This window comes from Nerophis ophidion, linkage group LG15 (genome assembly GCF_033978795.1).
Source record: "Nerophis ophidion isolate RoL-2023_Sa linkage group LG15, RoL_Noph_v1.0, whole genome shotgun sequence".
NCBI classification, from domain to species: domain Eukaryota; kingdom Metazoa; phylum Chordata; class Actinopteri; order Syngnathiformes; family Syngnathidae; genus Nerophis; species Nerophis ophidion.
The window spans coordinates 31717677-31744606 of record NC_084625.1 but is presented as its reverse complement, the minus strand read 5'-3'; the positions used below and the strand labels follow the sequence as shown (position 1 = coordinate 31744606).

At 39.1% G+C, this 26930-nt stretch overlaps 1 protein-coding gene across 3 annotated transcripts in view; it reads left to right on the top strand.

Moving 5' to 3' along the window:
* myripb (myosin VIIA and Rab interacting protein b) overlaps positions 1 to 26930 on the top strand; it is a 339066-nt gene that overhangs the window by 248413 nt on the left and 63723 nt on the right. For all 3 annotated transcript variants that reach the window (XM_061922023.1, XM_061922022.1, XM_061922021.1), the window contains exon 4: positions 4028 to 4164. In XM_061922023.1, the coding sequence (XP_061778007.1) occupies positions 4028 to 4164 (137 nt within the window). The remainder of the gene's footprint in view (positions 1 to 4027; positions 4165 to 26930) is intronic.

Genomic DNA, 26930 nt, shown 5'->3' with positions numbered 1-26930 from the left:
GGCTAAATCTATTATGCGTCTCAACCAGTACACCGTAGCTTGTAGGCCGCTTAGGGCTGCTACAAGCTGGGCTAGTTAGCTCGCTACAGCTAACGCTAGCAGATGTGTCCGCAACATCTAAAGTTACGAAATTACACTGCTCTAACTGGCGGAGACGGCTCTCTAGCAAAGCCAACCTATCCATGAGTAAAGTGCACGAAGCGCAGGAAGCCATACTCACAGAAACATTCCGTCGCCGAGTGGGGTGCCAGCTGTCTTCGGGAAGTGGTGGTCACGGTGGCGGGGGTGTAGCTTCTCTTCAGACCGGCGCCGCCTTTCTCCGCTAGCCTCGTTAGCTTAGCAGCTAGCTAGCTGAGGGCGAAGTGGTGAGACAGAGATCAGGTGATTTTGCAAGTTAAATTGAACTATTAAATATGTTCGAGAAGTTGTAAATAAAGCTGCAAAACAGTTAAAATCACACAGATAGAACGATACTTAGCTTTTTTGCAACAAGAGCAGTCATTCACGTTGACCCGGAACAGTCCGTCGCTATTAATATCCTCAAACACGAATCTTTCATCCTCGCTCAAATTAATGGGGAAATTGTCGTTTTCCCGGTCCAAATAGCTGTTTTTGCTGGAGGCTCCCATTAAAAACAATGTGAGGACGTGAGGAGTCCTCACCTTTGTGACGTCGTTGTCTGCGACTCCCGGTAAAGACAAGGTTTTTTTATCAGCACCAAAAGTTACAAACTTTATCGTGGATGTTCTCTACTAAATCCTTTCAGCAAAAATATGGCAATATCGCGAAATGATCAAGTATGACACATAGAATGGACCTGCTATCCCCGTTTAAATAAGAAAATCTAATTTCACAAATATTTCACCCTCTCTCAACTTAATGGGGAAATTGTCGTTTTCTCGGTCCGAGAAGCTGTTTTTGTTGGAGGCTCCCATTAAAAACAATGTGAAGATGTGAGGACCTGTCAACATGTGACGTCATCGTCTGCGACTTCCGGTGAAGGCGGGGCTTTTCTGTTAGCGACCGAAAGTTGCGAACTTTTATCGTGGATGTTCTCTACTAAATTCTTTCAGCAAAAATATGGCAATATCTCGAAATGATCAAGTATGACACATAGAATGGCCCTACTAAAATCTCATTTCAGTAGGCCTTTAAAGGGTCATAAAATTATCTTATCTCAGACCAATGCAGTGAAGACAAAGCCCTACATAAAAACTCTTACATGTCTAAAACAATTTATTGTTTTAGAAAAGTGATTAATAAAATATATATTTTGCCATAACAGAGGTTTATTTAGAGGACATTCTTTAGGCGTAATGGGGACATTCTCTATTAGCCGCCTCATGCTCGCAGATTTCGCACTTTTTACAATGCACAGAAAAGGAAAAGACACGCTCTTGTCTCACACAGGGAATGTGGATGATAGACCACATTTTTATCTTAAAAATGCATTTTTTTTACTTTAAAACTAAACAAAATGGAAATAATATACATTGTTGTTGCTCCCTGGTTTTATTTTCTTTCCACTCCAGCAGCCTCCATAAGCCAACCAACCTAAGTACAATCTCTTATACCCAATATACATCGCCCCATATATTTAATTCACGGCTCATTTAGGTGTGCAAATCATCCTTCTGGAGAGCAGTAGGCAGAGGAGCTGCAAGGAAAATGCAGGAGATGATGGAGCAAGTGTAGGGAAACCGTGTCAGGAGAGCATCTATATATGAATCCCTTTTACTTATTCATGCTGCATCTCACAATGAGGGACTCTCCCGCTCTCATTATGCAATTTCTTTTTTTTATGAACCCGCACACACAGAACTTGAAAGCCTCTACTCTTCTTTTTCTTTTTGCTTTTTTTTTGGATCTCGTCACTCCAGGGAAGCGATGTCATGCTTCATTCATTGAAAAGCCTCTTTCCGTTTCGTCTTAAATCCCATCTCCCTCTACTGTTTTTCTGTCTAGCAAAGGCGCTATCCACATTTAAATTGTGCTCAGCATATGTTTACCTCCACGTATGCGCACCCAGAATAGACTCTCGCTGTCATGTCATGCAGCTGCATTTACATACTGATTGTAAGTCCAACAATTAAGATTTCAGGCTGATACCGCCGGTTTCTTCATTTTATTTTTTTCCACGGTGCAAAGGTCAGTTTCCACATTGCAGGTTGGGTTCACTTCGTCTACAGCGAGTCTGACTATTCCGACCGGTGGCAGGAAATGAAGAAGCCGAGGCTCATTGAGCGGTCCTGCCGATAATGCTGAGTATAATAAATCCACAGAGAACGAGGGAAAGCCTTAGGGCCACTCTGGATCCTGTTAATAGGGTTATTATTTTCTCTTGTTGCTTTAGTATTCCTAGTCCTTCATTGGGAGACACGATAAATCTCATTGCTCCGTTGGTTCCTATTGATCTGCTCAAATAAATACTGTGGAGCAAGGTATTATTTAAAAACCCATCCAACGTTCCTCAAGAGTACCCTTCTCATAACGGGAACTCTTTTCAGCTGCGGATTGACACGTGCCTGTCTTTCCTGGAGCAGGTTAGCACGTGAGCTAAATTATCTTTTTTTGGGGGGGCAAAAATTGTTTAGTTTTACACTTTGGTCTGTCATCACCAGCCATAACATTAGGCACAGCAATCAAATAGAGCTGGGCAGCATACGGTATATTTTAGAAAGAGATATATATTTAACACAATACCGCCATACTGGTTTTTTTTATGTTCCTTTTGGTGCTGGGTTTCACAGCCGAGGTGCTTGGCAGGCACCGTAGGAAGGATCTGGAGCACGAGAAAGGTCTGCGTCTTTATTAACCAGAAGTTAATACAAGCTGGTAAAAAAATTCAACAGAACAGCTTTCGGAACCGACAAATTGCCGCTACTAACTGCTAAAGTTAACAACAACAGTTTAGCTGAAACACTCGTCACATGTCGCTTGGCAACAGATAGATAGATAGATAGATAGATAGATAGATAGATAGATAGATAGATAGATAGATAGATGGATAGGTCTTTATTGTCATTGCACAAGTACGACGAAACTTTGTTTTCAGCACAAACCCGTTCAAGATTAGACAAAAACAAACAGTGTACAGGGTTACAGAACAGGAACACTGAAGGGTCGCCACAAGGCGCCCCGTAAAAGATGGGAAAAAGGTAAACGCTGGGGAAGGATGAGTAAAAAAATACAATCTAGACTGGGCTCCTAAAGGGGCCCAGTCTGGAGTGGGAAAAAAAAAAACTCCATAGCAAAGCACATATACATATTTCAAGATACATCTCGAGATATCTAGCAACAGAGGGAAGGGAACAGACACGGTCTTTTAAAGGCACACGCTACTCTATTATCTCAGCTGTATATGACATATAGTTAGGTTTTTTTAAAGTAAAAACACGACGAGTTGAGTTTATAACAAAATGGATACATGGATGATACAGCAGAGGATTGGGAGAATGTCATGTAGTCAGATGAAACCAAAATAGAACTTTTTGGTATAAACTCAACTCGTCATGTTTGGAGGAAGAAGAATACTGAGTTGCATCCCAAGAACACCATACCTACTGTGAAGCATGGGGGTTGGAGACATCATGCTTTGGGATTGTTTTTCTGCTAAGGGGACAGGACGATTGATCTGTGTTAAGTAAAGAATGACTGGGCCCATGTATCGTGAGATTTTGAGCCAAAACCTCCTTCCATCAGTGAGAGCTTTGAATCATTGACCAAATACTTATTTTCCACCATAATTTACAAATAAATTCTTAAAAATTCCTACAATGTGAATTCCTGGATTTTTTTTTCACATTCTGTCTCTCACAGTTAAAGTGTACCTATGATGAAAATTACAGACCTCTGTCATCATTTTAAGTGGGAGAACTTGCACAATCGGTGGCTGATTAAATACTTTTTTGCCCCACTGTAAGTAATTGGATTGCGAATGGTGTTCTATTCTCCATCAATGAACAATAGCTGTGTTGTGAATATTCCGCTTTCTAATGCCTCTCTTTGGCATGTGTCTCACTTTCAGGATTTTAAGGACACAGTCCCTGGAATGGTATTACAACAATGTGAAGAGGCGCTTCAAGAGGTTCGGCAGCGCCAAGGTGTTGAAGACTTTGTATCGGAAGCACATTATAGAGAGAGGAGCGCTATCTGATCTCGCAGGTAACCCCGTCGTCTCGTGTGTGTGTGTGTGTGCGTGCTTGCGTGTGTGTGTGTGTGTGTGTTCCCCTGCAGATATGTCCTCCCAGCTAATACCTGCTCGAGGCTGCGGTCCAATTCTTTTGGTCCAAAGTGAAGGGCTCTGTGGTGGACAGAAGCAGTGGCAGCTTTTTATCCATTCCGCCTCCCCTCCTGATAGCATTGTTCTGACCCGGCTGCAACATGATCAGTCTGCCTCCACAGGGCATTATTTCAAACCCCAGTAGGCTGGATTAAATGGATGAAGGGAGCGCTGAAGGGATAAATCAGGTCAGACTAAACTGGATGAGAGGAATGTTCAGGACGATTGGTGGGAATGACTGAGGCTCTTTGTGGGCATGATTTAGCATGCAGAGTGATAAGAACCAAGTCCAAAATTGTATATAATAATTATTCATTATTATGTGTTTTTTTGCTATATATTGGTAATATTGGTATTAATCCCTAGTGGATCCGGCCAGTGGTCCGTCAGGAAAGGCATCCAGATTAAAAACATAATTCATACCATTGACTTGCTGTGTGGCGATCCCTGACAAGGAAAAGCTGCGATAGGCTCAAGCTCCTCGCGACCACAAAAGGGACAAGCGGTAGAAAATGGATGGAAGGATCGTGTCCAAATCCGTTATCGGCCCGATATCAGCAAAAGAAAAAACTAAAAACAGATGGCATACTTTGCCATAGCACCAGATGTGAGAGCCAAAGGGGAAGGTCAAGTCGAAGAGGGGAGAGGGAGGAGAGGGAAATCAAATTGAGCCAAAGGTTCTACTTTTCAAAATGCTTTAGCTCGATGCTAATTTAAATTAGATTTACCAGGGACATGCTAAAGACTAGCATTACGTGATTTCAACACCTCCAAATTTAGTAATCAAGACTTCAACTACGATTAACGCTACAATTAAACAGCTGCAATTACATTACTGTATAAACACTTCGTAGGGCTCAACAAATGAAAATATTGGCACATTCAAACTAATGGCAAAGACTACTTCAACACACCGGAGCCTATACACTATACCGCCATCTAACATCTTGGAAGTGTAACTGCATGCAAAGTTTATTATATAATATAATACTGTACAGTACTTGCAAATTAAACAGAGAAGTGTAAGAAAACAAGAATAACAATTGGACAGCCCATTTTAGATCAACTGTAGATTGAAAATGAAACATGGTATTAGTAAACAAAAATGTATTACCAGATGAACACAGAAAAAAGAACCAAAAGTTGATAGCGTTGAGTATTGATATCGATTCCCAGGTATGAGAAATTGGTACCACGTTGATTGAAACTTGAAAGGTCCCATGTCTTTTATAAGATAAATAATTTTTAACTGTTAATGTTGACCTTTCTGGTAACCCGAAAAATACCTTTGTCACTGTTATTTACTATTGATTACTTTTTTAAAAAAAACCTCAAAAATCTCATAAGAACATGGTTGTATCTGTCTGATGTCAGTCTGCAAAAAAGGAAAAAATATTTGGTTTACTTTAAACCCAGTTGTTTTTGCCCTTTGCATTGGACGGTAGCCTGATATCTAATTCACAAATCAGAGAAAGTGGTTGTATTTTTATGGCATAACTTCAGCCACGGTTGATATTAATACCCTTTCACCCAATTACATTTTTTCCCTCAACATAGTCTGTTATATATGTCCTTAATTTGATCATGTACTGGATTGGGGGGGATAACAATTCAATAATGTTGTTGCATCATATTTGTTCATTTACTTTTACAACATGGCCCCGAAACGCTAAATCTCATTCAAAAAGGGGCGACGCCGCAGGAATGTAAAACATTCTCATAAACGCTTTCCCATCAATTGCTGAAGCAATGGCAGACTTGATATGTGCAGCCTTTTATTTCTTCATTCATCAAAGAGGGACCGATTCTCGCTAAATCAATTGTCCAGAGGTGTGAAACGGCAGTTGACATGACAGTCGTCGAGAGGACGACGGGTGTTTTACGTCGATCACGTACGCGCGGAGAATGTGTGACCTTCAAAAAGACAGCAAAAGAGAAAAGGGAGAGAGCAATTTTTCCCTTAATGTACATCATCTTCTGTGGAAAGAGACACTGCTTGTGTGTGACCTGAAAACAAATAGTGTGTGTCAGCATGTCTTTGCACAATGTTAGAAGACAATGTTACTATATAACAGTGGTTCTTAACCAGGGTTAGATCGAGCTTTAGGGGTTCGGTGAGTTGACCTCAGGGGTTCGTCGGAGATCAAAACACACCCGACTCTTCGTGTAAATACAAACTTCACCCTGTTGGCATATTACGGATACAGCAACAGCTGATTGATTTGCAGGTGTGTAATTTGTTGTAAGTTTATGCACTGTCTTAGTTTTGTTGTTTGAACAAGGTGATGTTCATGCACGGTTCATTTTGTGCACCAGTAAAAACAACATGGTAACACTTTAGTATGGGGAACATATTCACCATTAATTAGTTGCTTATTAACATGCAAATTAGTAACATATTGGCTCTTAACTAGTCATTAGGTAATAATTAATGCCTTATTTGGCATGGCCTTATTATAACCCTAATCCTCTAACCCTGACCCTAACCAAATTAAGTCTTTGTTACTTAGAATATGTTCCCCATACTAAAGTGTTACCAAAAACATACAACTTTGTCTTGAATTTAAAAAATATATATATATATATATATATATATATTTCACTAAAGAAGGGTTCGGTGAATGCGCATATGAAACTGGTGGGGTTCGGTACCTCCAACAAGGTTAAGAACCACTGCTATATAATAAGGAATACTATGAGGGACACGCGGTAGAAAATGGATGGATGGACTATGAGGGATACAATAAAATAAAATACAAATAAGGAAAAATATGTTTAGTTTTTTTAACTTATTGTTGTATTTAATCATTAGGTCTTCCAATTTGATTTCTTAGTTGCAATATTATTTTTAGATAATATTATTATTTTATGTTTGGGTAATGTTATTGTTACTGAAATTACATGATATTGTGTTATACAGCAGTGGTTCTCAACCTTTTTTCAGTGATGTACCCCCTGTGAACATTTTTTTTAATTCAAGTACCCCCTAATCAGGGCAAAGCATTTTTAGTTGAAAAAAAGAGATAAAGAGGTCAAATACAGCACTATGTCATTAGTTTCTGATTTATTAATTTGTATAATAGTGCAAAATATTGCTCATTTGTAGTGGAACTATTTGGAAAAAAATGTATACAAATAACAAAAAACTTTTTGAAAAATAAACAAGTGATTAAATTATAAATAAAGATTTCTACACATAGAAGTAATCATCAACTTAAAGTGCCCTCTTTGGGGATTGTAATAGAGATCCATCTGGATTCATGAACTTAATTCTAAACATTTCTTCACAAAAGAAGAAACATAAATATTTATGGAACATGTCCACAAAAAATCTATCTGTCAACGCTGAATATTGCATTGTTGCATTTCTTTTCACAGTTTATGAACTTACATTCATATTTTGTTGAAGTATTATTCAATAAATATATTTATAAAGGAGTTTTGAATTGTTGCTATATTCAGAATATTTTTTTTAAATCTCACGTACCCCTTGGCATACCTTCAAGTACCCCCAGGGGTACGCGTACCCCCATTTGAGAACCACTGTTATACAGGATATATACAGTAATATATAAAACAATTACAATTAGGAGTGTCCGGATCCAACTTTTTCTCTTCCGATACGATACCGATATTGGAGCCTTGAGTTCTGGCCAATACTGGTGTTAAACCGATACGATATTTGCATGGATCATAGTACCCACTTTCATTATCTTGTAGCGTGGAATGTCAGAAACAGCTTGATCATGTGAAATGACAGATGATCATCAGTGGGTATGAAAAACACTAACCTAATAGCATATCAGTACATACATGAGTATTATTTTGTAGTGTGGAATGTTAGAAATGGTTTGATCAAGTGAAATTGCTCAAAAAAACAATAGTAAGTATTAAACCCCTAATTTTATGACGGATGTTTGCTTTTAAAGTGGAGTGTTAAATTACATGGTCACAATAATTAATCAATTAATGACACAAGAAGCTGAATGATGGAGGGATGATGGTGACTGGATACTTTCTAATATGCTTCTGCCTTGGAGACTTTGTGTAAGTAAATATATTACAACTATAATTTTTGTATGTTTCGTTATATTGACAAATGCGCTGTTTTAGAGTGCAATAGTGTTCGCACAAGTAAACACACTGTTTGTATTGGAGATTTTAAATGCAAGTCCCCATGCATACAGACGTTGATCAAGTCTCGCTACGTCATCAACCCTCGCCGTTTGCCAGCAGTGACATGAGGCAGATGCGACAAATGTTTTTTTACTTTCAAGATGCTGTATTATTTTCTTTCGCCTTTCTTTATTCAGAAGAAGACGATTAAAAGACAACATTTTGGTGAAATATGACAGTGCTGGCGCATCAGCATCCACTGTGTAAAATGTAATCCAAAAAGTTTCATTCGGTCTTCAGAAAATCATGCAATTTGTTATTCTTATAACAAACCGGCAGTTACGGAAGTCAACAGACAGGTCTGGCTACAAGAATAACAAATTGCATGTGTAGAATGTGTTTCATTTTGTGTTTGTGTTTGAAGCCAAAATTGATGTGAGGTACAGTAGTAAAGGTTTGAAGTCTTGACTAAAACCAAAAGTGTCATTAATAGAAAAGTCCTTAATTACTCTCATTACTTACATTTGTACGCTTGTCTGAGTGTCTGGTCTACCATCTTTGTCTTCGCACTCGATAGTGTAGGAAAGGTCTGCAAGGTCTTTTCGCTTCGAGGAACGTACGTGACCCCCCCCCCCCCCCCCCCCCTACCTGGCGGATAATTTGAACACCTCTTTAATGACATGAACGCGTAAAACCAAGGAGGGAGGGCAAAACAAGGGGGGGAGGAGGGGCATTCGAATTGAGACTAACTTTACTTTTGAGCTTTTTGCTTTGTTGGCATAGTAAATTGTAACATTACCAGTGTTGGTCATCTTGCCTCAAATAAGTAATTAAATACAGTTACGAATTATTCTCCAAAATGGAATTGAGTTGGTAACTCAGTTACCTAATTCTAAGAGTAATTAGTTACTCAGCAAAGTAACTATCAATGGGTGTTATCATTCATTCAGGTCGTTGTATTCTCAGAGCAATCAATCGATCTAAACAGGACTGATTGGTTGGTCTTGGAAGACGTTTCACCTCTCATCCATGTAGGCTTCATCAGTTCATACTCGGACTTAGATTGCTCAGATCTAGCCTTAAACTTAGATTTGTCAGATCGGTTGGTGACAATACCCCTAATAATAATAATAATAATATTGGATTAGATGTATATCGCGCTTTTCTATTGTTAGATACTCAAAGCGCTCACAGTGAAGTGGGAACCCATCATTCATTCACACCTGGTGGTGGTAAGCTACATCCTAAGCCACAGCTGCCCTGGGGTGGCTGCCAGTTTGCGCCTACAGCCTCTCCGACCACCACCAATCATTCATTCATCATTCATTCACCAGTGTGAGTGGCACCGGGGGCAAGGGCGAAGTGTCCTGCCCAAGGACACAACGGCAGCGATTTGGATGTCAATAGGTGGGAAGCGAACCTCCAACCCTCAGGTTTCTGGCACGGCCGCTCTACCCACTACGCCATGCCACCCCAATATTTATACTCCAGTTGTACTACAGTTGTTTTTCGCACTATGATAGGGCGGAACCATCCTTGCTCAGGCACACCCTCCTGGTTTTAGAGTATAAATATTTGGGGTTTTGGCACCAACCGCTAGACTGGATCTGACTAATGTAAGTCATCATCAGCATATTTACAACAGCATCATTACCCCTACGCCTTATATGCATGCAGCTGATGTGTGGCCTAAACCAGACACCTTGCTCTTCATTTACCCAAACTGGAGTAACGAGCCGCTTTACATTCTCAGTAACGGGTACGGCATTGCAATGTTAGGAACAGCAATTGGATTACTCGTCACTGAAAAAAATAACGCTGTCAAAAACCATGTTACACCAACAATGAAGATTACAAAGAGTCGTTTTTTTCGTCTGTCCTAAAATTCCCACGGACTGAAAAGTCTTGGGCAGCACGGTAGAACAAGGATTAGTACGCCTGCCTGACAATATAAAGGTCCTGGTTTTGATCCTGGGCTCAGGATTTTTCTGTGTGGAGTTTGCATGTTCTCCCTGTGAATGCGTAGGTTCCCTCCGGGTACTCCAGCTTCCTCCCACCTCCAAAGACATGCACCTGGGGATAGGTTGATTGGCAACACTAAATGGTCCCTAGTGTGTGAATGTGAGTGTGAATGTTGTCTGTCTATCTGAATTGGCAACTTGTCCAGATTGTATCCCGCCTTCCGCTCATGTGCAGCTGGGAAATGCTCGAGCACCCCCCGCAACCCCAACAGGGAAAAGCGGAAGAAATTGGATGGATGAAAGGTCTTGTTACAAATTGAGCTTATAAAATTAACATACAAATTGTTTTAGTTGTTAAATGTGCTATTTCAGCTTGTGGTATTGATTTATTTGGATGAGATTGTACGATCGTATAAAGAAAGGTAAAAAAAAATATTTAATAATAAGTACTTAATATCAGATTGTCAATAGTATTTTAATTTCGGGGGTAGAGGGGCTTGAAAAAAAAGATGTTCCTTTCGGTGGGGGCTTGGAAGAAAGTTGCGAATTGTTGGCTTGAATGAGGACTTTGAATTTGTGATTGATCTGCGACCAGTTCAGGGTGCACCTCCCCTCCTGACCAAAGTCAGCTGGGATAGCTTCCAGCTTACCGGTGACCCTAATTAGATCCAGCAGTATGGAAAATGGACGGATGGATAAAAAGTTAATGTCATGTTTTCTTGCTCAATAATGAGGTTAAAGGCATCTCAGTCAAGCTTTGTCTAGCTTCAGCGTTTCAAGGTTGAGCCACTCACTTCACAGCGTGTTTGCATTTCACAGGATGTCAACCAATCCAAAAGAGTTCAAAACAAGTTTGTCTGAGGACCTGTGGGAGTGAGACAAAATGTGGAGGAAACCGCTTTCTGTGTTACTTTTCTCTGTTCCTCTGTGGCTCTGCTCCTTCTATATATGAAATGGATTTGGTTCAATTGGAGAAGCACATGAGCTCTCATCGCACCTGTTCTACCTTTTGGAGAACAGCCTCACATATTTGCCGTGAGATGCAAAGCGATGGGATTGTTTGGAAGTATCACATGCAGGGTTTTTTTCTTTACTTTTAAATCTCATTCATTTCAAACAGGGGATTACTGTTGTCCCACTTTCCTCCTGTCATTTGTACTTGTTGTCACATCCATGTCTATGGGAGGCCTCCAACCTCCTCCACCATCACTAGAGACATAACAATGACTTTAGAAATGTCACATTATATTATCACCTTCAAAACGTAATATTCTCGCCGCTGGGGAAAATAGAGGCATGGAGCAGCAAGGAAGCAGGAGCGTTGGATATCTTTGTTGCTGAGCCTAATATCAATAATGTTTGGTGAATGCTGAAAACAGCTTAATGCATACAACCCAGTTTAAAGAGCCCATAGCGTCCAAATGATCGAAATTTCACAAATAAATCATCTTAATGTCTGTTTTGCTCCTGAAAAATAATCCGGCAGTCATTTCCAATAATATCAAGTAATTAAGTAATTGGTAGCTAACTAAGTGTAGAGTTTACCGCTACAATAAGGTATTGGTCCAGTATCAGCAAAAGTATTTTCTGCTTGCATCTTGAAATCTCTCCGATACGAGCAGTCCTGCAGCTTGTTTACTTGTGCAAAAGTGAGCAGCCAGTTAACATCTAAATGTTCTCTAATAAATCTCACAAATTTGATGGAATAAAATGGAACTTTATTGTCGATGCACTTCAAAAGTATAACAAAGGTTTGTAAAAAGGTAAACATGGGGGTAGAAATAAGCAACTCCCAAAGTAAGCTCGTGGGGCATGGGCAGCCGGGGTCTTGATTTGGGACCAGCAAAAATCTACAGAAGTGATTCTCAAACTGTGGTACAGGTACCACTAGTGGTAACTGGTCGCCATCTAGGGCAGTTCTTCTCAAATAGTGGGGCAAAGCCCTCCTGGGGTAGAACGGTGTGATGACCTTGGACAACATGCTTATTTTTATTCCGTACCAGAATATGACAAAGCTATAACCAAGGTGAGAGGCAAGGAAGGTAGTTGTGTGTTTTTTGTTTTTTTTAATGTTAATGATAATTCCAATGGTATGCAAAGCTATAGTTACAATATTATAGACAAAGAATACTATTTATAGTGATGGTACCAGGAGCGGTACTAGGCATACTTATATGAGGGGGCAGTCAGAAATGTGAAGGGGGCATCATGTGTACACATCATGCTCCAGCACTTTTTTTTCTGTGCTTATAGTAACGATGCTTTCTTCATTGAAATGGGTCTTTAGCTATGTGTTCAATCCCAACCTGGAGTAGTGGATTGCACTTTGTCAGGCCTCTACCTTCAGACCTGTCCAACTTGGGTGTCCCACCTGAAGACTAAGCTCCTGCTGGTGTAGCTCTTTCTGTCACTGAGGCACGCAAACCCCCTGACCACAATAAGGTGGCAATCCCTCAGGGGGGGAAACATTAACAGCGCTGCCATATATCCGACAGGGGAAACAGAAGCAGGCGTCACGCACCACAGAATACTCTAGCCATGGTTGTGTGCGGTACCAGACAGGATTGAATGATCTTAATGTTGTACCAAATGCACGCTTTGGATAGCCACCCAGTATTGGCTGAGATGGTGCGTTGCCATTTAAGTCACTGGGTAGCTGAGCAGGCTGCTTTGGGGGAGCGCTTGTTGGGGGGATGGAGGGAGCTGGTGCAGGAGAAACAGTGCTTGCTGGTGCTAAAGGTGCAGTATTGCTAGCTGCTGTCCCTGATGTACTAGCAGTAGCATCATTGCTACTACTACATGCAGGAGCAGGACTACACTTTTTAAATGCTCTGAAAAATGGATGCATTACAGAGCATTAACTTTCTCTTTGTGAGCTGCTGGAAGCTGGAGCAGAAAATAAGTAAGCTTGAACAACAACAGAAAAAACCTGCTGTGATTACATGAAGAAAAACAATAACATTACAGGACTACAGCCTGTGGCGGGGCTTTACGTCACTTGTCTTCAGTTTGTCACATGCAGTGGACGTGGGCACTCATCTGGGCACAAAATTCATTCACTCCAATGTATGTGTGTTGCCCACTTGCTTGTAAATTGATGAAAACGGCAGTGTTTTCATTTTTAGGTGTCTTGGTCATATCAAATGAAACTTATAATTTGTTTATCACAAAATGTAGATTGAAACATTAAAGGTTGACTATGTAGAATTACAAGAAAAACAACAGAAAAATAATTCCAGCAGTCGATTGCCAGACCGTTGCTAAGTAAAACGGGCCGTTGCTAGGGACTCCGCTCTGAACAGAGGACAGCAGAGGAGGACTGCTACCTTATGTTTCATTTTTACCGTCATTAACAGCATCATAAATTACTTGTAGCTTGTTACAGGGACAGTGGAGGCTCTCTGCCTTCCAAACCACTGCTGCTCAGAGCCTCCGCTGTCACTGCTCTCGTCAAGTTGTAAAAAAAAAAAAAAAAAAAAAAAAGGAACTCCTTAGCACCGAAAGTCCGCGACGATAAACGTGTTTATGACGGATAAGACTACACAAATACACCCATCCTAACAAGTATATGATAAATGTAGACAACTTTTCCTTTAAGTAACTGTTACTTAATATCTTCACAACTGTTATGTTATATGTTAAGTAGAATTTACTTGATACTGGCAAGTGAGTGTTACTTGATATTGCAGCATTAAATTTTACTTAAATCATTTGCGCGCAAATACTTACAATAATTTTTTCAAGTAAATCTTATGAGTTATTTTTTTCAGTGTAGAGAATGGAGTGGGCACAAAATATGTTCTCCTTCCTTGAGGGGGTGGTGGAGTCTGTTCAAGCTGCAAATCCGGCGGAAGGCCTAGCTGGACAAACGGCCACCTCTTAAACCGTCATGCAAAAAGATATTTGAAGCCAGCGAAGCTAAACGTCATTTTGTGAGGTATTTATATTATTAGTTAACTTTTCTGAGAAACAACATTTTCCAGACTGATATAAAAAACGACCACTGTAGAGGACACTGCTTCCCAAAAGGTAAAAGTTGAAAGACACTGCAGTGTTTCTTAACCTTGTTGGAGGTACCGAACCCCACCAGTTTCATATGCGCATTCACCGAACCCTTCTTTTGTGAAAAATAAAATGTTTTTTTTTTTAATTCAAGACAAAGTTGTGTTTTTTTTACTAGTGCACAAAAATGAACCGTGCATGAGTATCACCTGGTTCAAATAACAAAACCAACACAGTGCATGAACATAACAACAAACTACACCCCTGTAAATCAGATGAAAATTAGAGGGAACATTGTTTGGGGGTATCCATAATATGCGGATAGGGAGAAGTTTTTATTTTTACGATGAGTTGGGTGTGTCTTGACCTCCGCGGCAGAGGTTCCGTCGAACCCCTGAGGCCCACTCACCGAACCCCTAGGGTTCGTTCGAACCCAAATTAAGAACCACTGCACTAAAGCAAAGTTGGCGATAGTAATTTTCAAAATGGGTTCCCAGGGACCCCATCAAGTCATAAAAATGGGGTCCAACAGTAAATTTTTGGGGTCACACTTTTTTGCAAGCGTTTTGAAAACAAATGATAAATGAATGCATTATCCTGTTTTATCTTACATTCTATATTTTGTTTTGGAAAAAGGTTGTCATAAACGTTACTTAATTACTGTATTTTTAGGACTATAAGTCGCAGTTTTTTTCATAGTTTGGCCAGGGGTGCGACTTATACTCGGGAGCGACCAATGCGTGAAATTATTAACACATTACCGTAAAATATCAAATAATATTATTTAGCTCATTCACGTAAGAGACTAGACGTATAAGATTTAGTCAGATTTAGCAATTAGGAGTGACAGATTGTTTGGTAAACGTATAGCATGTTCTATATGTAATAGTTATTTGAATGACTCTTACCATAATATGTTACGTTAACATACCAGGCACCTTCTCAGTTGGTTATTTATGCATCATATAACGTACACTTATTCAGCCTGTTGTTCACTATTCTTTATTTATTTTAAATTGCCTTTCAAATGTCTACTCTTGGTGTTGGGTTTTATCAAATACATTTTCCCCAAAAATGCGACTTATACTCCAGTGCGACTTATTTATGTTTTTCCCTTCTTTATTATGCATTTTCGGCAGGTGCGACTTATACGGTAATTTAAAAAATAATACAAAAGAAAACAAATGTTTATGCATATGTACATTTATTCTGTTGTAAACATTTATTCACTTTCTTCTTTCCTTCATGGATCTAAACTTTACCACTCGTGGTAGTTTTTTCTATATTTTTATTTAATATGTTGTATTTGTATTTATTTCAGTATATAAATGGGTTGTATTTGTATAGCGCTTTTCTACCTTCAAGGTACTCAAGGCGCTTTGACACTACTTCCACATTTACCCATTCACACACACATTCACACACTGATGGAGGGAGGTGCCATGCAAGGCGCTAAACAGCACCCATCAGGAGCAAGGGTGAAGTGTCTTGCTCAGGACACGACGGACGTGACGAGGTTGGTAGAAGGTGCGGATCGAACCAGGGACCTTCGGGGTCCGCACGGCCACTCTTCCACTGCGCCACGCCGTGGGAGAGTGTATAAAAATGTTTTGCTTGGGTCATGAAATGATGATAATGGTGTGCCAGAGCATACTTACATTATTTATTTAACGCTTAGATCTCTGGAGTCTACATCAACTTCCGATCTATACGTCAATTCTAAGTTGTTTTTTTGTTTGTTTTCTGCCAATTTTGTTAAAGAAAACTATGATTTTTTTTGGGCAAACACACAAAATATGCAAAATCTTCCACATACATTTTTTTTTCTATGTGGAATATTTAAAGGCCTACTGAAATTATATTTTCTTATTCAAACGGGGATAACAGGTCCATTCTATGTGTCATACTTGATCATTTTGCGATATTGCCATATTTTTGCTGAAAGGATTTAGTAGAGAACATCCAAGATAAAGTTCACAACTTTCGGTGTTAAGAGAAAAGCCCTGCCTTTACCGGAAGTCGCAGACGATGACGTCACATGTTTGATGGCTCCTCACATATTCACAATTTTTTAACAGGAGCCTCCAACAAAAAGAGCTATTCGGACCGAGAAAACGACAATTTCCCCATTAATTTGAGCGAGGATGAGAGATTCGTGTTTGAGGATATTGATAGCGACGGACAAGAAAAAAAAAGTTTTAAAAAAACGCGATTGCATTGGGACGGATTCTGATGTTTTTAAACACATTTACTAGGATCATTTTGGGAAATCCCTTATCTTTCTATTGTGTTGCTAGTGTTTTAGTGAGTTAAATAGTACCTGATCGTCGGAAAGGTGTTGACGCCAATGTCTCGGGAGTCGACGGGTTTGAGCTTTATGGACGGCACAAGCTCAGCTTTTCTCCAGTAAGAAGCGACTTTTTACCACAATTTTCTCACCGAAACCTGCTGGTTGACATTCCGTCGTGATCCATGTTTGCTTGACCGCGCTCTGATCCATAGTAAAGTTTCCCCTCCAGGAATTTTAAACAAGGAATCACCGTGTGTTTGTGTGGTTAAAGGCTAAAGCTTCCCAACTCCATCTTTCTACTGTGACTTCTCCAATATTAATTGAACAAATTGCAAAAGATTCAGCAATACAGATCTCTAAAATAATTTAAAAAATTATCGGTTTCATAATTATCGGTATCGGTTTCAAAAAGTAAAATTTTGGATTTTTTAAAACGCCGCTGTGTACATGGATGTAGGGAGAAGTACGGAGCGCTAATTACCTTAAAAGCACTGCCTTTGCGTGCCGGCCCAGTCAAATAATATCTACAGCTTTTCACACACACAAGTGAATGCAAGAGATACTTGCTCATCAGGCATACAGGTCACACTGAGGGTGGCCGTATAAACAACTTTAACACTGTTACAAATACAAACCCCATTTCCATATGAGTTGGGAAATTGTGTTAAATGCAAATTTAAACAGAATACAATGATGTTCTAATCATTTTCAACCCATATTCAGTTGAATATGCTACAAAGACAAGATATTTGAAGTTCAAACTTATAAACATTTTTTTTTTGCAAATAATCATTAACTTTAGAATTGGATGCCAGCAACACGTGACAAACAAGTTGGGAAAGGAGGCAATAAATACTGATAAAGTTAAGGAATGCTCATCAAACACTTATTTGGAACATCCCACAGATGTGCAGGCTAATTGGGAACAGGTGGGTGCCATGATTGGGTATAAAAACAGCTTCCCAATAAATGCTCAGTCTTTCATAAGAAAGGATGGGGCGAGGTACACCCATTTGTCCACAACTGCGTGGGCAAATAGTCAAACAGTTTAAGAACAACGTTTCTCACAGTCCAATTGAAAGAAATTTAGGGATTTCAACATCTACGGTCCATAATATCATCAGCTAACAGCTAGCCTGTCTCCATCCTTAAACGATGTCTCTTCAGCAGGAGATAAAAGTGACGTTTCCATGGACTCACAAAGACCAAAACAAGTCCTTTACTGGAGACACGGCACAGGATGAAGTTAAGAAGGTTGACTATAAACTCACCTCAGTGTTAGCCATAAAATCTTTCTTTTGACAACCCCTCGCGGTAAACTTGTCCGAGTGCAAACTGAGGCAGTATTTGTCACTGATAAAACTTTCGGCGTATCAAAATTTACGACCAATGAAAACGCAATAAACGGGGACGGAAATTTGATCCGGCAAAACAAAACACCGGCGGGAAAGCGATAATCGATGAAATAAAAAACTTAAAAAACAGGCAAACGGGGTTGTAAAAAAATAAATTAAAAAAACGCATTAAAGGTGTTGTAGGCAATTTGCAAAATGCGCAACCGCATTTTGCAAATTTGTATAATGCGCAATCTTTTTGCAAATTGCTTCCAGCTATGTATTTGAATAATGTGTGGTGCACATTTTGCAAATCAATGGGCACAAATACATGTTTTTGGTGTCAAAGTAACTTTATAAATACTTGTGTAAATCTATTCATTTGTAGTCGGGACAATATAACTGAGTATTGTGTCAACGGTATTTGTTGAGGAACCCCAAGATGCAGAGACGGAGGCAGGCATAGAATATGAAAACGTGATTTAATTAAAACTAGACAAGAACAAACAAAAAGCACACACGTGGGCGGAATAACAAACTAAGGGAGCTAGCACTGGAAGCTAGACAACCAAAAGGAACTTTAGCATGGAAGCTAGTGGATAGCAAACAGAAAAACTGGAAATAACTTATGGCTAACAAGAACAGCTTACCGCTACAACGACCAGGACAAAATGTAACACGACAGGTAATAGCTGAAAAGAATCACATCGACACGACAAGAGCAACATATGGCAACGACAAGTCCAAATGACAATACAATGATCCAGCAACTGACACAAGACAAAGCAGGTACAAATAGGAGCAGGCTGATTGGCAACGGGTGTGGCCAGGTGCCAATCAGCCACAGCTGAGGAGGAACATAGCACTCAGGGAACAAGACAGGAAGCTGACAAAATAAGAGCACTAGTCAGGAACTAAAGACAGGAGATACTAAACACAGAGGAAACAGACAAATGCAGAGGAAAAAACTAAAACATAGACAAACTGTCAGGGGAAAGCCTGACATATTGCCCTGAAATCAGTCCAACCCTAACCACTATACAGTGTACATCCACGACTAAACTACTGACTAAACTACTACCATAACTTGGTTTACTATTTATAAAATATAATAATGTAGGGTTACTGACTAAACCAGCCACAAAATCTCGTCTTGCGATATGCAGATCGCTTGCGCACAATGGAAATGACGTATAATCTGCAAAGTGCGCGAGATAGGTGAAATGCTTACAACAAGGGGACGCTGGGGCTTCTGGAATTGCGCATCCTTTCTAATTTCAAAGTGTAAAAAGACACAAAAAGTGCATTAACGCCAACACTGCTAAAGTGTACATTACTCTTGGTACACTGGATGTTTACATTGCCACTTTAAAGACATCAACTGTAAGTTATTCTTTTAAATATTTGCCTGAAACAGTATATGTTCCTTCCCTTAGAAATATTTGCTAGTAGTAATAAAAATGGGTAGAACATTTTAACATTGTTTTTGTTCAATTACAGTAAGTGTCTTTATCCTAAACATTCCTGACACTTCATTTCACACACTATGGCATTTTTTCCTAGCTTTTTTAATTTTGGACATACCGTATTCCCTTGAATTGCTGCCGGGGCGCTAATTAATGTAAAACCTCTTCTCACTCCTGCGCTTACCAAAGGCATGCGGTAAAAGTAAGCATGCACTAATTATTTTATTACCTCTTCTCACTCCGGCACTTACCAAAGGTATGCAGTAAAAATTTGAGTGTGATGTAAGCTTGGACCTTAAATCCTACTGAATAGCTCTTAATCTTCTTCCTTTTATGCGATTTCAAATTACCGGTATTGAAATCAGCCATTTGGAAATGATGACGGGAAGTGTCACTCGTGACGTCACGAGTTTGACCAGGCAGTAATACTAAGCATGCACTAATTATTTTGGGAAGCGAGTTTGACCCGGCAGTAATTCAAGGCAGGCGCATACTATATGCCCTGCGGCAATTCAAGGAAATATGGTAAACTGCAATATCGTTCTGTCATAATATTCTACCATGAAATTTGATGCGGTTACATCCCTAGTGATTAGTGTTTGTTTTCCAATGCTTAAAAACAGTCTCACTGTTTAAACTGTGTAATCTTACAGTGACCAAAATTATGAAATATAATTGATAAATAAAACTTCTGCCTTGTTTTTAATGAATACCTAAGCCTACTACACTACTGTATTTTGATGTTGGTCATTACGGTGGAACTTGGAGAGCCAAGTGTTTCCTGAGGTGGGACTTGGTGAAAAGGGTTTGAGAACCAATGACCTACAACAGTGGTTCTCAACCTTTTTTCAGTGATGTACCCCCTGTGTAAGTTTTTTTAATTCAAGTACCCCCTAATCAGAGCAAAACATTTTTGATTGAAAAAAAGTGATAAAGAAGTAAAATACAGCACTATGTCATCAGTTTCTGATTTATTAAATTGTACAACAGTGACAAATATTGCTCATTTGTAGAGGTCTTTCTTGAACTATCTGGAAAAAAGATATAAAAATAACTAAAAACTTGTTGAAAAATAAACAAGTGATTCAATTATAAATAAAGATTTCTACACATAGAAGTAATCATCAACTTAAAGTGCCCAGAGATGCATCTGGATTCATCAACTTAATTCTAAACATTTCTTCACCCAAAAATTAATCTTTAACATCAATATTTATGGAACATGTCCACAAAAAAATCTAGCTGTCAACACTGAATATTGCATTGTTGCATTTCTTTTCACAGTTTATGAACTTACATTCATATTTTGTTGAAGTGTTATTCAATAAATATATTTATAGGGGATTTTTGAATTGTTGCTATTTTTAGAATATTTTTTAAAAATCTCACGTACCCCTTGGCATACCTTCAAGTAACTCCAGGGGTACGTGTACCCCCATTTGAGAACCATTGACCTACAACAAAGCACATATAAGCACATATTACAACGCACAAAACTTTTGACTTGCAACAAGGGCAAGGAGGCGGTCGTCTGGCCTGAAACTATTGCCACTAGGGGCGCTGCTCTGTTGTCCATCCTACTGTAGGGGGTGAAGCGACAAAGGCATGGAATGTGGGGGTCGGGGTATTTGTGTGTAGCGTGTATTTTCCGTGGTTGTGTGTTTGTATGTAAGTCTAAAGAATCGCTTGTCTCACAACTTTGTTTCTCTGGCTAAGTGTTTTCACAATAACACACCCAGATAAAAGTTTACAAAAAAAAACAAAGGGTGTATGTCCATGAACGACAGTGAAATAATTTGGGGAGTCTCGTAGCAGTGACCTTGCCAAGCTGTTCCAGCAGGGAGAAAAAAATCCATATTAAAATGTTTTTGTTTAAGTGAGTTAAAATAAATTGAAGCGTTTCACTCTAATTGTCCATTTCAGGTCCTCAAATAACTTCGCCTCGCAGAGCTGACAGGATGTTATCTAGTTTGCGCTTGAATCCAGAAATAAAATAATGAGTGGTGACAGCTCTGTCCAACCTTCAAACATTTGTGGCAGCTTTGGGGTACCTTGAACAGCTGCCAGTATTCTTCCAAATTTGTCGATACACCAGGGCAAGGGTCACTCCAATCAGCAGATGTCCTGTTATCAGGATTTGGAATAAATACATGCTGTCAAGGTCCTCGACAGATGGAATCACCAGGCACAAAACCCTATTTTTCTCCCCAAACTCCATCATGTGTCCAGCAAAAAACAGTCTGTCAGGACAGGCAGGTTCCTCCGAACCTAAGCTTCTGGTGGAGATGATCTTGTCAATTTTGTTTAGAGACAAGTTGATCAATTCCATTGTTTAGATTTTGAAGGTCAAAAAGAGGCTCTAAGAAAGTTAAGACAAGAAGAGACAAAGAAGCAAGCCAGAGAGATGAGGGAGAGGGAAGGGAAGTGTCTGCCTTTGTTGCGAGGCAGACAAAAATAGCTTTACTTTTTAAAATGTATACATGGTAGGCTTTAGGCCACTAGGAGCCTAGCTACTGTGCACAACAGCTAAACACATAAGCTAGACTTATGTAATAATTGTCCTTATAACAAATATAAACAAGTATCAAATAATAATGGTTGCATATTACTTAGAGATACAAAGTCACAAAGGCAAAAGTCTATTACAAAAAATATCTAGTAACAATTGTGTCCTGCGTCATGCCTATAATTTGATTAACTATTGCAGGGGTCACCAACCTTTTTGAAACCAAAAGCTACTTCTTAAGTACTGATTAATGCGAAGGCCTCCCAGTTTGATACGCACTTAAATAAATTGACAGAAATAGCCATTTTGCTCAATTTACCTTTAACAAATAAATCTATATATAAAGAAAAAAAGGGTATTTCTGTCTGTCATTCCGTCGTACATTTTTTTTCCTTTTACGAAAGGTTTTTGTAGAGAATAAATGATGAAAAAAACACTTAATTGAACGGTTTAAACGAGGAGAAAATAGGAAAAAAAATGTAATTAAATTTTAAAACATAGTTTATCTTCAATTTTGACTCTTTAAAAGTCAAAATTCAACCGAAAAAAATTAAGAGAAAAACTAACTAATTCGAATCTTTTTAAAAACATTTAAAAAAGAATTTTTGGAACATCATTAGTAATTTTTCTTGATTAAAATTAAATTTAGAATTTTGATGACATGTTTTAAATAGGTTAAAATCCAATCTGCCCTTAGTTAGAATATATAACAAATTGGACCAAGCTATGTTTCTAACAAAGACAAATCATTATTTCTTCTAGATTTTCCAGAACAAAAATTTTAAAGAAATTCAAAAGACTTTAAAATAAGATTTACATTTCATTCTACAGATTTTCTAAATTCGCCAGAATATTTTTTGGGGGAATTTTAATCATTATAAGTTTGAAGACATTTTTCACAAATATTCTTCGTCGAAAAAACGGAAGCTAAAATAAAGAATTGAATTAAAATGTATTTATTATTCTTTACAATAAAAAAAAATACTTGAACATTGATTTAAATTTTCAGGAAAGAAGAGGAAGGAATTTCCATCCATCCATTTCTACCGCTTATTCTCTTTTAGGGTCGCGGGGGGCGCTGGCGCCTAGCTCAGCTACAATCGGGCGGAAGGCGGGGTACACCCTGGACAAGTCGCCACCTCATCGCAGGGCCAACACAGATAGACAGACAACATTCACACTCACATTCACACACTAGGGCCAATTTTAGTGTTGCCAATCAACCTATCCCCAGGTGCATGTCTTTGGAAGTGGGAGGAAGCCGGAGTACCCGGAGGGAACCCACGCATTCACGGGGAGAACATGCAAACTCCACACAGAAAGATCCCGAGCCTGGATTTGAACCCAGGACTGCAGGAACTTCGTATTGTGAGGCAGACACACTAACCCCTCTTCCACCGTGAAGCCCGAGGAAAGAATTTAAAAGGTAAAAAGTATATGTGTTTAAAAATCCTAAAATAATTTTTAAGGCTGTATTTTTCTCTAAAAATTGTCTTTCTGAAAGTTATAAGAAGCAAAGTAAAAAAATAAATACATTTATTTAAACAAGTGAAGAACAAGTCTTTAAAATATTTTCTTGGATTTTCAAATTCTATTTGAGTTTTGTCTCTCTTGGAATCAAAAATGTCGAGCAAAGCGAGACCAGCTTGCTAGTAAATAAATACAATTTAAAAAATAGAGGCAGCTCACTGGTAAGTGCTGCTATTTGAGTTATTTTTAGATAAGGCCAGCGGGCTACTCATCTGGTCCTTGCGGGCTACCTGGTGCCCGCGGGCACCGTGTTGGTGACCCCTGAACTATTGTGATCACTAGGTATCGCAAAGTAATAAATTAACACTCCACTTCAAAAGCATTCGTACTTTTGTTCTTTGAATGAATTAACTTTAACAAATGTTTCTAACATTCCACACTAAAAATAACATACGTATGTACTTTTTTGTCCTAAGGTTAGTGTTTTTCATGCCCACCATAGTTCTCTAATTTCACTCTAGCAAATCTTTTCTAGCACCTTAAAATAACAATCATATGTGCTACGATTCCTGCTGATATCGTATCGCATTATTATCGGTATTGGCCAACACACATGGCTCCAATATCAATATAGTGTCTGAACTGAAAATGTTGTATCCGGACACCTTTACTTTGAACCCCCCCGACTCGATATGCAGCCCCTCATTTGCATATCCACCGCATAGACAGTGTGCTTAAAGGCATGCAAAACTATTATATTTGCCTAATTACATGTTTTTGTCACCCTAGTCCATGATTACTTAAAAATTGATATGGTTAACATCCATCCATTTTCTACCGATTGTCCCTCACGGGGGGGTCGCTGGAGCCTATCTCAGCTGCATTCGGGCGGTAGGCGGGGTACACCCTGGACAAGTCGCCAGCTCATCGCAGATGGTTAACATGAGCAAAAAAGAACAATTTCCGGACTTCCATCTCTTCTTAACCTGTGTTTCATCCTCCTCCTTGAGCATTTCCTCAAGCATCTTGAGGAAAACATCAGTAGAAGAGGATCCAAAATAAAATACTAGCAGCTTAGAGTCTTTTTCTCTCATTTTTGAGCTCCGGATCAGCACTACCTTTTCTGTTTTATTCCGCCGGTTCTTACTCAGTTTTACTCCCCTCGAGGATGCTACTGATTCCATTTGGATTGAGTCTTTTTTTTTTTCCATCCAAACTGCAACTAAAATTCTTCTTTTTGAAAGTCAGAATCATTATAATAATAGCTGCAAATGATACTCCTCTCTCTTGGTTCCATTTTGTGTGAGTCAATTTGACTAGAGTGGTCCATACTACCCTCATATTCCCATCATTTGGAAATATATGCAGGCAGACTGACTCATTTCTTTAGTTGTATTGCTACAACTTTGCAACAATGCATCTGGCAGACATATTTGATCATGGCTTAAAGTTTTGCACAAAAATAATGTGAATATACAAATCCCGTTTCCATATGAGTTGGGAAATTGTGTTAGATGTAAATATAAACGGAATACAATGATTTGCAAATCCTTTTCAACCCATATTCAATTGAATGCACTACAAAGACAATATATTTGATGTTCAAACTCATAAACTTTATTTTTTTTGCAAATAATAATTAACTTAGAATTTCATGGCTGCAACACATGCCAAAGTAATTGGGAAAGGGCATGTTCACCACTGTGTTACATCACCTTTGCTTTTAACAACACTCAATAAACGTTTGGGAACTGAGGAAACTAATTGTTGAAGCTTTGAAAGTGGAATTCTTTCCCATTCTTGTTTTATGTAGAGCTTCAGTCGTTCAACAGTCCGGGGTCTCCGCTGTCATATTTTACGCTTCATAATGAGCCACACATTTTCGATGGGAGACAGGTCTGGACTGCAGGCGGGCCAGGAAAGTACCCGTACTCTTTTTTTTATGAAGCCACGCTGTTGAAACACGTGCTGAATGTGACTTGGCATTGTCTTGCTGAAATAAGCAGGGTCGTCCATGAAAAAGACAGCGCTTGGATGGTAGCATGTGTTCCAAAACCTGTATGTACCTTTCAGCATTAATGGTGCCTTCACAGATGTGTAAGTTACCCATGCCTTGGGCACTAATGCACCCGCAAACCATCACAGGTGTTGGCTTTTGAACTTTGCGTCGATAACAGTCTGGATGGTTTTCTTCCCCTTTGGTCCGGATGACACGATGTCGAATATTTCCAAAAACAATTTTAAATGTGGACTTGTCAGACCACAGAATACTTTTCCACTTTGCATCAGTCCACCTTAGATGATCTCGGGCCCAGAGAAATCGGCTGCGTTTCTGGATGTTGTTGATAAATAGCTTTCGCTTGGCATAGTAGAGCTTTAACTTGCACTTACAGATGTAGCGACGAATTGTATTTAGTGACCATGGTTTTCTGAAGTGTTCCTGAACTCATGTGGTGATATCCTTTAGAGATTGATGTCGGTTTTTGATACAGTGCCGTCCGAGAGATCGAAGGTCACGGTCATTTGCGGCCATGCTGCTTACGTGAGTGATTTCTCCAGATTCTCTGAACCTTTTGATGATATTATGGACCGTAGATGTTGAAATCCCTAAATTTCTTGCAATTGCACTTTGAGAAACGTTGTTCTTAAACTGTTTGACTATTTGCTCACGCAGTTGTGGACAAAGGGGTGTACCTCGCCCCATCCTTTCTTGTGAAAGACTGAGCATTTTTTGGGAAGCTGTTTTTATACCCAATCATGGCACCCACCTGTTCCAAATTAGCCTGCAGACCTGTGGGATGTTCCAAATAAGTGTTTGATGAGCATTCCTCAACTTTATCAGTATTTATTGCCATCTTTCCCTACTTCTTTTTCACGTCTTTATTTTATTTTTTTTTTGCAAAAAAAAAAAAACAACGTTTATCAGTTTGAACATCAAATATGTTGTCTTTGTAGCATATTCAACTGAATATGGGTTGAAAATTATTTGCAAATTGTTGTATTCCGTTTATATTTACATCTAACACAATTTCCCAACTCATATGGAAACGGGGTTTGTATAATAATGATGAATATGCTACCATAAAAACACTATGAAATTGCCGGCTGTTTTCCGTAGGTGACGTCAGCAGGCTGATGCAGGCCAGCCACATTTGGGAGCTAAAAATGGGCATTCCAAAATGTGCTGGAACTCATCAGAAAACAAGGCTAAAATCACTTTTGTTTTTTATATTGGGGAGAATTTAACCTGCAGCTACAGTGCCATATGGTTTGTAGGCTGCAGTATTTAACTCCAAAGTTTTCACTTTGCTGCTGAGATCTGTTTTCTTTAAATATTTCTAAAATGTCAAGAAGCTCAAGAAGAAGGCAACAAGCCAGTAAAGAAGTCATGTTTCCACGCTCAATTATGTCAGGCGTACAAGTAAGAAGTGAAGGAAAGAGGCTGAAATGATTCTTCCCTCGCTGGGTCGTATCATTAAAGATCCAGCGAGGCACACATACCC